We start from the raw sequence: 16,048 nt of genomic DNA on the forward strand, positions 1-16,048 counted from the left end.
GATAGAATAAGCCTGTATCTACAGAACACCAGCGATTTGAAAACATCTGAAATCATTGAATGATATTTGGCATCAAGCAGATACAGCTCTCATCTCCAGCAACGGATGGAATACACAAGTATTTTACCAAAAGATACCTTACTGAAGTCTGTAACTAATCAGTAATTTTTGGAGAAAGGAAGGCCAGATTTTAAATAGTTCCCCTTTAATTTTTTAGGAAATGTACAGATAATTCTGATTATAAATTAAGTGGGAACTTTTGTGTTTTTTTTTTTTTTTTTGCTCATTTTTGGACAGAGAGTGGAAACATATGAATCATCCCTAGCCGTGTGGTTTGTTATGTTGTCTGGAACATCTTGGACTTTGGGGAAGGAGAGGGGAGGTGCTGCTTGTGTGTGGAGGTCACTTTGGTTTGTTGCCAGATGTAAAAGGATATTGTTGGTGTTGTGTGCTGTGGAGTCGATTCCGACTCATAGCAGCACTATAGGACAGAGTAGAACTGCCCCCACAGGATTTTCAAGGAGCAGCTGGTTGATTCGAGCTGCCGACCTTTTGGTTAGCAGCCTGAACTCTTAACCACTTCACCATTAGGGCTCCAAAAAGATATTAGTTCTCCCCATTAAGCAGAGAGGAAGTCTGACTTTTAGCATCACATACACTGATTTCTTTGGATTAATTTTAAGTTACCCAAAGCAGTTATCCCTCAATTTGCTTGATTCTTCCCCGAGGAGAAAGCCATCTGTCAGAAGCTGTGGGAGAGCCTGCCTGAGCATACTCCCCTGGCCCTGAGAGATGCATAGGAGTCCTTCAGGAGAAAGGGAAGAGTGATAGTATATATCTGGGGGTTTGACCTTCTGGTCAGTAACTGACACTGTTTTATTTCTACTTTCTGGTTCTGGAGCTTCATTGTTGGGTTTTATAATTACTCTTTATGTACTAATCTCCCTGATTAAACACACAAAAAAACCGATTGCCTTTGAGTTGATTCTGACTCATAGTGACCCTATAGGACAGAGTAGAACTGCCCCATAGGGTTTCCAAGGGGCACCTGGTGGAATCGAACTGCCGACCTTTTTGTTAGCAGCCAAGCATTTAACTGCTGTGCCACCAGGACGCCTTCTGATTAGGATTAGTGGCCTCTAATATTTATTTGTTCAGTAATGATGATAGGTCAGGATAACCAGAAATCAGCCTGGCTTCTTAAGCAATACTGTAAATGGATTAGAGGGTTTAGGGTACTTAGTATAGTTTCATGCTTTTTATTTCGCTGTCAAGTCTACCTGTAAGGTTGAAATGCAGGACACATGTCCTTCAGAAGTTTACCAGTGAGTCAATTAATTCTTAAATGACAATGAATTCTTGTGTTCCTGACAGCTATTACATAGTATAAGGCCTAGCAGAGTACATTTTTTTTTCTCCATTGCCACTGTTCTCTTTTACCTTACCAGCCCCAGTGTGTGCGTGTGTGTGTGGAGTCCTGCTGGCACAGTGGTTAAGAGCTCAGCTACTAACCAAAAAGTCGACAGGTCAAATCTACCAGCCACTCCTTGGAAACCCTATGGGGCAGTTCTACTCTGTTCTGTATAGGGTCACTATGAGTCGGAATTGACTCGATGGCAATGGGTTTCATTTTGTTTTATATATATGTGAGTGTGTGTGTATATATGTGTATATATATCTCAGTCGATGATATGTGCTGTGTTTCCATAACACTGTTTTACGCTTTAGAATATTTATTATCACATGAGTTCCTCCTCTTAGAAAATACTGATATAATTGTATTAATAAATATTTAAAAAAAATTAGCTTTGTTAAAAACAAGTCAAATTTCAGTGGCTCTCTATTTCTGACAGACTTCAGCTCAATATTCAAAGGCCTCTACAACCTCACTCTCATTCTATCTTTTCCCCCTACTACTCTTAAACATACTACCTTCGTCTACGCACATGAGCCTCCCAACTGTCTGCAAAATAGACCATTCTCTTTGTATTCTTTTCTTGGCCTGCTTAGGAATCCTACCTATTCTTTAGTGGTCAGTTCAAAGCCCATGAGGCCACTCCAGCCCACCCCAAATATACCGTAAATTTCTTGAGGGCAGGCTCTATGTCTTTTATTTCTTGAGTATCACCCCCCAGTGTAATTTATTACTATAAATAATTCTTAAATGCAGTTACATTTACATCTGTGGGATCTTGTTGTTATAAAGTCTTCATAATGAATTTGAGGAAAATATACCAGCACCTATAACTTGCTTCGTTTCTTATTTTCTAAGATATAAATCTGTCTTGCCTCTATAAATACTTTAGAAATCTGAAAAAAAAATCCTGTAAACTACTGACAACGTTAAAAATCAGAGCGTTAGCAAAAGTATGGGCAAGTCCTTAATTTTAAGTGTGTATTCATTTTGATTGCTGGGTTTTCCAACTGTCTAACCCTATGGTGACATCTGTATAAATCAGATGTGATTATTATAATTCTCTTTCAGAGTCATGTCTTCACATTTCCATTGCCCACAGCCTGCCAAAAATATAGCTGATGAAAACCAGGGGGAATTGAGGAATTTCCTGAAAGGAATAAACAAGCACATTTTCTTTTTCTTATTACATTTCCACAAATTCATTGCTACAAATAATTCTTAAATGCAGTTACATTTACATATCAAGGGTCTTGTTTTAAAATATTACCTGGCACTAGAGTAAGCTTTCTGTCACAGGAAAGTAACACACACACACACAGAAGAAGAGTGACTGACTGAAACAGAGAGCTAGAGATCACCGGAGAAAGAGGAGAGATATGAGCCTTGGAGAGAATATTCAAAGGAAAGCCAAAATGAGAGTTAAAAGATTGGAAAATATGATATTCTAGAACCTTATCATTGTTGATTGTTGTCCTTCTTCCTACTCAATCACTCCCTGTCATCCACACACCTATTCTCTCACTCAGTCTCCACCTTCTCCCAGTCATCTGCCCTCTCACCCACTTGACACCCACTTATGTCTTCCAAGACAGATACCCTCTCAACTTATCTACCAATGGGCATTTGACTGTTTCTGAACCGGTATGAGTATGAATGTGAAAGAAAGAGAACTATCTTTATGAAAGACTAGGTTGAGAGAGGGTACATTTGCATACATATGTAAGTATCTATATATACACAAGTGTGCGTATTTCTGCATGGATAAGTGGCTGAGAATGACTATGTGTCTGTATATCTAAGTGTATCTATAAATGTGCGTCACAGTATCTGAGAATGAGAAAGCCTTTATGTTAATCTTCTGTGAGCATATCTGTAGATAAGTTGGGTGCTGGGGGCCATGAGTGTAATACAAGCTTTTTGTAGCCACCCCTAGGGAGGGTTAGAGCCTCAGTAAAACCTATCCTGAGGCTAGGGGATTCCCTACTTAAATGAGCCAGGTTACAAATCTTGATGATAAGAAAAAGTCTTCAGTGGAGCCAGGGTGGATTATCAAATATCACACCCTACCTAGGTAAAGGAACAGAAGAAGTTGTTTCCCACTCCCTTCTCCACCTAGGAAAAAATCACAGTACGGGAATATAATAGCACATTCAAGTAAAATTCTGCTGAAGATAATTCAGAAATGGTTGCAGCAGTACATTGACATGGAACTGCCAGAAATTCAAGCAACATTCCGAAGAGGACATGGAAAGAGGGGACATCACTGTTGATGTCAGATGGATCTTGGCTGAGAGCAGAGAATACCAGAAAGATGTTTACCTGTGTTTTATTGACTATGCGAAGGCATTTGACTATGTGAATCATAACAAATTATGAATAACATTCCGAAGAGTGGGATTTCCAGAACACTTAATTGTGCACGTGAGGACCCTGTACATGGATCAAGAGGCAGTTGTTCAGACAGAACAAGGGGATACTGCATGGCTTAAAGTCAGGAAAGGTGTGCATCAGGATTGTATCCTTTCACCATACTTATTCAATCTGTATGCTGAGCAAATAATCCCAGATGCTGGACTATATGAAGAATGCAGCATCAGGATTGGAGGAAGACTCATTAACAACCAGTGATATGCAGATGACACAATCTTGCTTGCTGAAAGTGAAGAGAGCTTGAAGCACTTACTGATAAAGAGCAAAGACTACAGCCTTTAGTATGAATTGCACCTCAACGTAAAGAAAACAAAAATCCTTACAACTAGACCAATAAGCAACATTGTGATAAACCGAAAATATTGCAGTTGTCAAGGATTTCATTTTACTTGGATCCACAATCAACACCCATGACTCATTGCATTGGGCAAATCTGTTGCAAAAGACGTCTTTGAAGTGTTAAAAAGCAAAGATGTCACCTTGAGGACTAAGGTGTGCCTTGACCCAAGCCCTGGTATTTGCAATCCTCATATGCATGTGAAAGCTGGACAATGAATGAGGGAGACAGAAGAATTGATGCTTTTGAATTATGGTGTTGGTGAAGAATATTGAATATACCATGACTGCCAGAAGAACAAACAAATCTTATCTTGGAAGAAGTACAGCCAGAATACTCCTTAGAAGCGAGGATGGCAACATTTCATCCCATCTCGAATACTTTGGACATGTTATCGGGAGGGACCAGTCCCTGGAGAGGGACGTCATGCTTGGTAAAGTAGTGAAAAAGAGGAAGACCCTCAACGAAATGGATTGACACAGTGGCTGCAACAATGGGCTCAAATATAGCAATGATTGTGAGGATGGCACAGGACCGGGCAGTGTTTCATTCTGTTGTACATTGGGTCGCTATGAGTTGGAACCGACTCAACAGCACCTAACAATAAAATATAATAAGAGTAAAACATTTGAGTGCAGATTTGAGCTCTCATAAGGTGGTGGTGGTGATGGGAGTGGATATGTGTGTATGGGGGTGGCGGCGATATCTTTCATAGGGTATCTCAGCTAAACAGGCCTTCAACTAATGATCATAAAATCATTCTTGCTTTTAGATCTGGTTTTTCTGTGGTCTCATAACTGTTCGAGACTTCCGCCCCATTACTTATTTATTAATTTTTAATATAATTTCCCCATTCCTTATAATATGCATAAATCTGCACTTTTTTCTGTATATGTGGGTAAAAATGTGTTTTATTCCATCTTTACTAAAGCTGTGGCTAAGACTGCCTTGAGCTCCTGTTTTCCCTCCAAGATTTATATTGATTCTCTGGCTTTGCTCTCATAGTATTAAAAGGTCCCATAGTCATTGAGAGCTCTGCTGTTAACCAAAGGGTTTGGCAGTTCAAATCCACCAGCTGCTCCTTGGAAACCCTATGGGGCAGTTCTACTCTGTCCTGTAGGGTCACTATGAGTTGGAATTGACTTGATGGCAATGGGTTTGGTTTGTTTGTTTGGTGTTGGAAGAGGAGCCCTGGTGGCTCAGTGCTAACCAAAATGTCAGCAGTTTGAATCGACCAACTGCTCCTTGGAAACCATCAGGCAGTTCTACTGAGTCAGAATTGACTCGATGGCAATGAGTTTGCTTTGTTTGATGTTGGAAGAGGTTTTCTATTGTTTCTGAGTTTGGGGAGCAAGTGTTGTTTTTGTTGTTGTTAGTTGGCATCTAGGTGATTGCTACTCTTAGTGACCCCATGTGTGCAGAGTAGAACTGCTGCATAGGGTTTCTAAGGCTGTGACCTTTCAGACACAGATTGCCACCAGGCCTGTCTCCAAGGTGCCTCTGGGTAAGTTCGAACTGCCAACCTTTTGGCTAGTAGTCAAGTTTAACTATTTGCACCACCTAGGGAGCAAGTTGAGGAGCCTTGGTGGTGCAGTGGTTAAGAGCTTGGCCGCTAACCAAAAGGTCAGCAGTTTGAATCCACAGCCACTCCTTGGAAACCCTACGGGGGCACTTCTACCCTGTCCTGTAGGGTTGCTATGTGTCGGAATAGACTTGATGGCAACGGGGTGTTTTTTTTTTTCTTGTTTAATGAACATTTACAATTTAAGACATTGTGGTGGGGACCTGGGCATATAGGCAATGAGGCACAGTCCCTGCCCTGAAGGGCTTTGCACTTAGTAGAGAAGATAGGCAAATAAATAGAAAATTCCAGTTCAGCATCTTAAGTGCCATGACAAAGGTTTTTGCACAGGATGTTCTGAAGCATGGAGGAGGGGTCAAGGAAAGAAACTCATTGAGCTGAAAAAACAGGAATAGATTTGTTGGAGAAGAAGGGTTAAACTGGAGAAAGACTGTGAAGAAAGAGTTGATGGAACTTAGTGAGTACTTACATTGGTTATAGAAAATGAAGAAAAAGAATTTAAAATGATTTTTGAGTAGGATGTCTTGAATGGTGGTATCAAGGACAGAAATAGGGAAACTTGGAAGGGACATCAGTTTTGGTGGAATGATTTGACTTTAAATGTGTTGAGTTTGAAGTGAATGTGGGTCATCCAACATTCTCTCATTCATCAAACATTTACTGAGCATCTATAAGGTGCCGGGCACTAGGATAGGTGTTGGGGTTACAATGATAAAGGCAGACACAGTGCCAACTGGAGCTCTCAGTTTAGCGTGGGGAGACAGACAACTAAGGACATAGTTACAAACCAGTGTGGTATGTACTATGATGGGGGAATACATGGTGTTGTGGGAGTGCATTGGATAGGAGGGACATTAAGAAAGTTGGGGACAGGTTTTTGAAGGCCCATTCAGGGAGGGGAATGGGGTGGGGTGTGTGTGTGGCGGGGAGAGTGTTCTGTGCAAAAGAAAATAGTTCAAATCTCCGGAGGAGAGAAAGCATGGGATACTCTCAGACTGAAAGGCCAAGTCCTAAAAGGAGTTGAAATGCAGGCCTTTCCAGTGGTGGAAAGGTCAGTTAAGAGAAATAGATTTGAGTGTATCTCAAGCATGAAGGTAGAGCCACGTGGTAGTGACCTGCAGAAGGGCCAAGGAGTGAGCCTTGCAGTACACTGATGGTCTAGAAGTTAGACGTGATAGAAGAGCAGGTAAAGGAGAAGGAGGAGGGGATGTGTATGAGAGGCAGGGACTGAAGAATAGTGCAAATGGAATACAATACTGAGGCCTCCAGGAAAGTGGAGCTGGCTTTGGTTTCCTAGCCTGAGTGTTATCAAAATAAACACTGGGTTTGGGTTTTTGGTACAGATTTTCTTTTAGAAGTTTCCAGTAATAATTTATAAAGCTTTAGTAATGCTGTGTACCTGAAAAGATGGAAAAAAAGCAAAGGATGAGAGACAGTTTGTATAGCATTCCTGATAAAGGGAGGAGGAAAAGCGTGGGACTGTGCTAATTGTTTCAGAACCTTCTGAAAAGAAGGGGGGTGGCAACTAGTTTCACTTAGCTGTGCTTCAGGGTCTTATGTTTCTCTAACAAACCCAAGTAAAATAGATCTTATACATCCAGCATATCACCTGCCTCTCATTCTGGGATGTAGCCTGTGTCTGTCTATGCTACAGCAAATAAATGTTTGGGGAAGGAATAAACTCTGGCATAAGGGTGTGGGCTTCAGTTTGTGGACCAGATGGTGTGTTCTGCTGTTGAAAGGCCATATGTAATTGATACGTAAAGTGACAGACTGAAGTAAAAGCAAAGTAAGTATTTTAAGACAAGCAGTTAAGAAAAGAAGGCAGAATGTGACCCTAAAAGCTTGTGAAAATTCTGGCTGCTGGCTTTTGGAAGAGCTGGGAATGTCAGTGCGTGATGTCAAAAATGGCATGTCCATGAATAGTAATGGGATCACTGGCTCAGATTATTTTTAAAGATAAAGTTGACTTATGTCCATTGGAAAACTCGGGCTTGGGATGGGTTGTCCTTTCTTTCCTTCTTCTGTTCTCCCATACCCCCACCCCCGCCACTATCTGGTTTAAGGATTTAATGCCATAAGCTCCACAAAGTTCGATTCCCACATCAGATGTCTAGGTTTAGGTAATGTTGTCCATGTATTCATACATGTGTCTTCATGAAACATGAGAAATGGAAATCATGGCCGGTTTACACCATAAGGAGAATCTCCTCTGCTTTAAAGAAGAGCTGGTGTTTTAATGTATAGCTAAGGTCCTTGAGGGAGCCAACAAGAGAGTTACCTGAAATAACCCATGTCTATGCAGTGAAAATAAATCAGCAATTATTTAAGAGGGTTAGAGAAGCCATTTCTTTTTATGGGATGCTGTCTGGATGAAGAATAGCTTGTGCCTGGTTTTCTCAGAAATGGCTGAACATTTTCCTCATTGGGAAGAGCATAACAAAACTCAAAGAGGCCGAGTCTATACAACACAAATAAAGTGGAACTGGGGTAAAAATTGAATCAGCGTAGGCTGCCAATTTAGCGAACTCAGGCCTTTTAAAATCTCAATTATGGAAATCAGCCAAGTCTTCCCCTCACTTTGTGCTGTTCAGACATATGTGCAGTTTTGTGAGAGCTATAATGATGTAGTTATCTAGATGGAGGTGGAGGTCTTGCTATTTCATGAAATAAAGTGGCTGCTCTAACCCTCACAAAAGGGGAAACACAGAAGGAACCAGAGGTAAACTCCTATAGCAGGAAATGGAAACTTCATCCTGCTCTCCCTGCCAACCGCCTGTCCTCTGTTTCCTCCCTGGCAGATTATCTCCATTCCAATCTCCCCTGCCACTTTGCCGCTCTCGTTGTCACAGTTCAACTGTTCTGAGGAAGTTAGATTAACTGGGCTTGGGCAGAGGGAGCCTTGCCCAGACATTAATTGGGCTGTACAAGAAAAGAGCAAAACAAACTAATTTTCAAAACAAACAAACAAAAAAGGGACATGCTTAGTTTTACATACGGACAGTTTGTACACACACATGCATAATACATGCTCTTTGTTTGTTCAGCCAGAGTATAGACAAGACAATTACTTGGCCAAATCAAATCATTCAAACCTAGAGTGGCCTCACATTTTTAGTTCTAAATGATTCATCAGTGCTAGGCATGATAGAGAAGGGGGTGAGGAAATAGACTGCATAATTGCTTCAATTCTCTGCTTCCCTTTGCATATGTTCATTATTGAGAATCAATTCCAATTTGAGAGGAGGCTTTAGTTCCTTGTAAATGAATAGGAAGTGAGTAAGTAAATGTTCGGTGTTTTCCTCAAATTATGTCTACTAGTGTAAGAAAACAGTGGCAAAAAGCCATCAACAGATGGTGTTTTCATTAGCCAAAGATCTATTTTTCAAAGCGTTTTCATATTAATGAAGTAAGGTTGGAATTAGAGTCATCTTGTCAGTTCGAATTCTGTGTTAAAATGTGTTGGCATTCCGCAAATTGCTAGGGGGTCAGAGCAAAATAACCATTTGCCACTGTTTTGTGACAGTATAACTCAAGTTCCATAGTCTCCACAGACCCAAAATTATGCATTCAGCAGCTTAATTTTTTGTTTTCAGTGGCTTTATAGAAGCCACTAGTCTCCGTTCTGGGCCATAAATGAGTAACACACAGCAGGGATCTTAGCTCTGCTTTGCAGTATGAATTATTTATAAGATATCAGCTTCATGACAAGTGTTGCAACAGGTTGTATGTGCTTGTTAGAAAACATTCTCCCCATGGAATCCCATGCTTTTACGGAAAAACATTATAGTTTGAAACAGATTTCTAAAATAGTTTCTGGTCTTGGCTCATCAATCTACATTATATTTACCTAATACGTCAATATAGTCATTTGTGATACCTGGAATTTCCATTGATCTAGAATCTGGACTACTCTGGCTAGAGGTAATCACTAACTGATTGGGTCCATTCCAATTCCCACTCTTTAACTTAAGCTGAACCTTTTCATTAAACTGCAGCTCTGACATGTTTAAGGCCAAACTTTTGAAGAGGAGTCTAGATTTGCAGCCCCCACTTCTGTCACTATCTACTTATTCTTTAAACCCAAAACCAAACCCGTTGCCAGCGAGTCGATTCTGACTGTAGAACTGCCCTGTAGGGTTTCCAAGGAGCGGCTGGTGGATTTGAAGTGCCAACCTTTTGGTTAGCGGCCGAACTCTTAACCACCATGCCACCAGGGCTCCTCTCTTTAACCCTGTACAATTTGACATTTGCTTCTAAAATTTTACTGAACTTCTTTTTTGAAAGGTCACCCGTGACCTTTAATGACCAAATCCAGGTGCTTTTTATCAATCCTCGTACTTCTTGCACTCTCCGCAGATTTGACAATGACAAATATTATATTCAAATCCACCTTTCTCTTGATTATCCTCATAGCTTTGCCCGGATCTTTATTACCAACTGCCATGAATATTGCAACTGACTTCTAACCAGTGTTCCTGTCCCTGGGCTCTCCTGTTTCATTCTGTCCCACATATTGATGTTAGGTTAATCTCCTAAATACAGCCCTGATTATGACATTACCTTGCTCAAAAGCTGTGGGTAAACGCCCATTCCTTAAAGAAGTGTGTATGAATTCCTCACCTAGACATTCAAGGTCTTCACAGCAGGTCTTCTATTTGCATTCCCATTGTAGTCTCCCAGCACCCTCTGTTTTAGCGAGATCCCCGAACGTGTCCTATACTTATTTCAAGTTCGCTCTTGATCTTCCCTGAATGTGGAACACCCTGTGCCCCTGCCTCCATCCCTATCTATTAACATTCCAGTTAGCCTTCAATACCTATCTTAATTTCACCTCCTCTTTATCTGTAAATTTACTCTGCCTTGAATACATTTTTTGTTGTATTAAATCTCTGAACTTTCATTTCTTTCTTTCCTTACATCTGTTTAGCTTAGAGACCTTGTCCCAACCAATGTTTGCTACTCTTCTTTTTTCCTTCTTTACTCCCTTTGTCTTTGCTAAGGAGAAGGCCACAGATTAAGATGGTAGTAGGGTTAAAGTAGTTAAAAGGAGACACTAGCCCCAGGCAGAGGAAAATGGAATAAACAGTGAAAAATCACTTCCCCTTCCATGGGGATAAAGCCAGAAAAACTTAAGAGAGATATGGCAAGAAGGGAACCAAGGGTTAAGCTCGTCCCCATAATTAAATTTGAGAACAAGTGAAATCAGACTACCCATTCTAGAAATACATATATCCATATAAATACATCCTCTGAGATATATTAATGGGAAAGTGCCAAGGAAATTAAGGAGCCACAGCTACTTGGTAGACAAGAAAGGTGCCAAGAGAGTTCTTTTCCCCTACCCTGGAACCGAAAGCATGAACTTTGAACAACCACAAACCATAAGAATCATGGAGACAGCAATGAAGCAACGGACATGACCAAGGGTAGGAATGCTAGCAGAGTATGGGCCAGGAAGTTGGGATATATTACATTTGGAACAGACTGAGTACTACTACGCCCACTCTTGATTTATCAACTATCTCGTTATCCAACATTTTTCATTTATGACAGCAGTAAAAATAATTTTACTATATGACTATTTTGTGCATTAACGATGTACATCTGGTAGTAACTAACGCCAAGGTTGGAGGTGAGAGTAATGCTGGCTGTGATGGTTAAGGTTATACGTCACCTTGGCTGGGCCATGATTCTCAGTGGTTTGGCAGTTATGTAATGATGTGATTTAGCAGTTATGTAGTGATATGATTTGGCAGTTATGTAATGATATAGTCATCCTCCATTTTGTGATCTGATGTGGTCATCCTCCATTTTCACACATAATGCTGATTTTTTGCTTAATGACCTGGTCTTTGGAACCTAACCATGTTGATAAGTGAGGAGTGGGTGTATAACTACATTAAATAAAAGATTTGCAAGCTGCTTCTAATATGTATCTTAAAGGACTATGTACCAGTAAGCAATGTTAAGCAGTAGACAGTTTATCTTGATACAGTCAGGCTTTGTGTTTTGAAGTCTGGCTTCTCCATGGACCATTCCTTAGTGCCAAAGAAGGAAAGCTGTGAGATACAATGCTAGATTTTTATTAACTTAAATACTGTCTTTTTATTTCTGAAGGCACCTACCGATAAATATGAACTTTTATTAGCAAAAACGTGGGATACTTGGGTAAAGCTGTGACCGACGGCTAGAGACCTGGGTTCCAGTCCTAGTTTTGCCACATACCAGCTATATGACTATGCAAAACACTTTACTCCCACTCTGAAGCTTAGTTTTTCCATCTGGGGAATGCTGACGTCACCTACGTCATGATTATTAAACTATTAACTGAAATTGCCTAGTATAGTGTCTGGCAAGTTTTAATCTTTTAAGAAATTATAGTTTTCTTACTTTACTTATCTTTATAAGAGATAATAATACCTGTTCTCTGTATGTCATAGGATTACTACGAGGGCAAGATAAGATTGACTATGAAACACTTTGAAAAGTTAAAAATATTGTAGAAAACATAGGATTGTTTTAATGCCATTAAATCCCTATATTCACAAAGTCCTGAATGCAATCTTCCCCTAATAATGACTGTCAGGAGCAAATGTACAGCATTATTAATTCTAGAACAGTGCTCGGCACGTCACAAATGCTCAATGAATATTTGAAATATTTGTCAACTAATTGACTAATCTCCACATGATGCTGGTTCTCGAGCTCATTGAATGTTTGTTCTTTTTTCCCCTATTCCTGTTTTCCTCTGGCTTTATACTTGATGATGGCAGCAAACCCTGGAGATGAATCTCACCAACCTGGTTAAGCGCAACAGCGAACTAGAAAATCAAATGGCCAAACTAATACAGATCTGTCAACAGGTTGAGGTATGTAACAGAAATATTTGTGATTCTTTCAGATGACTGGGATTCGGGCTCTCTTTTGGGGGAACTTGAGTTTTGCCACAGTGTAGCTTAGCCATTTGGAGTAAAGGACTGAATGGTACTTCTATAAGTCTCATTCCTCTAGGATGCTTGTTCTAAGTGGCAAATATCTATTGTTTAAAAAAAAAAAAAGGAGGTGGCGGTGATAGGTTGGGGAGACAATAGTCCAAGGGGGCAATCCCTTCTCTTTTCCAAACAACAAGCAGACATGTGAATCAGACATGAAGTGTGTTTCTTCCTTCATCAAACTGGATGTTATTGCTTCTTAAAGAGATTACTGTTTTAGGGAAGTTGGGAAGCCTGAGTTGTTGGGGTAGAGATTTGTTCAGTGAAATATTGTTATCTGTCCCGATATTATGCTTCTCTCTCTTTTTCCTATCCTGTCCTCCCTTCATCCCCTGCCCATGGTCCTACCTATTCCATGCACCCTACCTGGTCCTTACTCATTAACTTTCCACTTCTTCTCATCATCCACAAAATAATATATATGTCAAAGTTTTCTGTGAATTGTAAAGTGCTATACCAGTGTAAGGTTTTCAAAAATTGTTACCTACATCAAATCTTAGAGCATAGCGTAGGAAAGGAGTCATCCTCCTCTTAAGTGAGTGTAATAGGAGAAAAAGGTTGTTATTTTTCTCTTCTTCTCAAGAGCATGAAACTTCAGCTGTAACATTTGGTTTTGTGTTGATTTTGTGGCAGAGGTGGTGATAGAGTGTAAACAGGACTGGGTAAGTTATTATAAGACTCCTCATGGTCAGTGGTTGGATAAAAATGTTTGTAATTCTATTTACAACAGTACTAGTTTAGTTCTAATCTTACACATCTGACAGATAAGTATAAGGATACAAGTTTATTTTAAGCAATAATTTAATTAGGATCTCATATCTTAATCCCACCTGGAACTTTCTATTTAAGAGACTATGGAGAATCTTTTTATAAGACAAAGAATCCTCTTATTATACGAGTAAGCACTCCTTGATTGTATTTCTTAAAAATATTGGATTTCTTTCCATAGGGCGTACTTCTGTGATGAACATACTAGAGCAATTTAATCTGTGATGGACATTACATTTGTAGAAGAGAGAAGTGCTATACATAGGGTACATAGGGTAATGGTTAAGCTAAGGTTTGAGACTGTGGAATGGGGTGGAGGAATTAGGAAGAAGCATAAGAAATGAAAACAAAGAACACTGGAATGTGAGTAGGACAACTGGCTTCTATACTTGACCCTGCAAGTAACTGGTAATATGAATTTGAGTAAGTCATTTAGCCTCTTCGGTCAGTGTCCTTACCTATAAAATGAGGGATTGAACTGACTACATGTCTTTCAGTGTCTCTTCCAGATTTCACAGGCCATGAATTTGTGAATGGTTACCTTTATTTTCTTCTTTTTTCCCTACTGTCTCTTCTCCAAAAGGGGAGAAAAAAAAATTTAGTTTTCAGCTAACCCAAATCCCTCTGTGTTCTGCTCTATCAAAGCTTCTGATTATGCTGTTAGATTACAGTATAGGAAATCCACACTGGTTGACGAGACAAGGGAGTATTGTAAGCAGGAGACAAAATAAGGGATCCTTTGGTTTAGAATTTACATGATGGAGGGTGGGGGTAAAAGCAAATAGAGAATAAAATGTGGTTAGAGATTATAATTCATCACCTTCTACATTCTCATCAAAAAGACCCTATGGTACAGAGCACGTTGTAGTCAAAATAGTGAAGTAATCAGTTTATCTTCATTGCTTATTCATTTAAGGGCCTCCCTAACATCTCCCCATCTCTGGGAAGCTTATCACTGTGGACAGCCTCATCCAATCATAGCCTAGTTCCAGCCTTTCCCAGCTCATCCCACCAATCAAACCTTTATATTCTGGGCATTACTCTGTTCGGTTCATGATTGTGTTAGTAGAGGAGGACTCATTTTGGTCCTCTTGATAACAAGTGATATTTTAACAGTGCCTTTCTGAGTTAGTATTCCTGCATGAACTCTTAAGAAGTTACACTAGTGCTGCCAAGTAGAAGTAAAATAGGAGGGAAGAGTAGCCTCATGATGAACCAGTAAAAGAGGTTTTTAAGAGACACCCTTAGGAATACTTGTTAGATTCTATCATATAGGTCACTGTCTGCTGTGGCTGCACAAATGGTCAGCCTTTAAAAATACCTATTTACATATGGCACTGTAGCAGGCACAAAGAAAATAGCATAGACGCAGTACCTGCCCTCTGAGGGCTTCCATGATACAAAATCCACCTGATGTAGATACACATATGCAGGAAATATAGACCATGGGGTAAACGTATTAACTGATGCATGAATAGTGAAATATGGCATTACTGGTCAAGTACAAGAATGTATTTTGGGAGTTAGCTCCATAGTCTATTCAGCTTAGGATTTCTGTCTTTGACAGGGGCCCTAAGGGATGGTTTATGGAAGACCATGGCTGTCTTCTATGACATCATCTTTTCTGAAAGGTGAGGGATGTGCCCTTAACTTACTCTTAATAATAGGGTGAATCCAGGGTACTTAATATACTCATTCAACACAGAGCCTGTGTGTCCAGAAGGCTTCAGGACAAGCCCTGGGATTAGAAATGCAGTTAAAGAAGGGATTTGAGACTTCATAAATACTTAATAAAATGAAATTAACAGTAGGGTACTGCTGTCATGAGAACCAGACACTGAAAGGTGATTTGAAGTTTTCTGCCTGTATCTAATCCAGATTTGTCTACAGGGAATGACTATATTCACAATGTAAACCAGCCACTTCAAATTGGGTGGAGATGGAGGATACCAGTTAAGGCACTTCTGATAAACTGCAATGGGCTATTTTCCTGCCAAACCTGTTCCCCTTCTTTATTGTCTGCAAATGTTTTTGTCACAGATTGACTTTTCAAAAAGAGGCCGTAAATATTGCTTCTCTATCCAGGCTCTTTTCTCCCTGTCCTCTATTTGCCTCAGAAAGTAAACAGAACTGCAGTCTTCCTATTATTACAGAAACAGAGATTAGAATCACCACTGATTCGTTAGCTGAATTCGATGTTAATGTAGCCTGCTATAGTTGCTGTCCAGCTTTCAGGATCCAGTAGATGGGCAGCTGGAAAATATTTTCTGTCAGGGCTAGAGAGCATGGGAAGATGGTAGAGGCTAACCCAAGACTCCCTTTAATCTGGTTAAGGAAGGTCATGCTTTGACCTTGCTACTCTGGCCAATTGATCTCTATATATAGTTCTTTGTCCTGTCTCATTAGGCATCCTTTGTTTATATTTCTAAAGGAAATATCTGTATAATGCATAGTCAAGGGAAAATGTATACCAACAGATGGATACTTCCTCTTGGCTTCCAAGACTCCACTGTTTTATG

At 40.0% G+C, this 16,048-nt stretch overlaps 1 protein-coding gene across 1 annotated transcript in view; it reads left to right on the forward strand.

Annotated features, from left to right (window-relative positions):
• Positions 1–16,048, forward strand: part of MID2 (midline 2) — a 110,489-nt gene that overhangs the window by 16,992 nt on the left and 77,449 nt on the right. Inside the window, exon 3 of the mRNA XM_023553917.2 lies at positions 12,543–12,638. Coding sequence (XP_023409685.2) covers positions 12,543–12,638 — 96 coding nt within the window. The remainder of the gene's footprint in view (positions 1–12,542; positions 12,639–16,048) is intronic.

The sequence above is a fragment of the Loxodonta africana genome, chromosome X (assembly GCF_030014295.1).
Source record: "Loxodonta africana isolate mLoxAfr1 chromosome X, mLoxAfr1.hap2, whole genome shotgun sequence".
Taxonomy (NCBI): domain Eukaryota; kingdom Metazoa; phylum Chordata; class Mammalia; order Proboscidea; family Elephantidae; genus Loxodonta; species Loxodonta africana.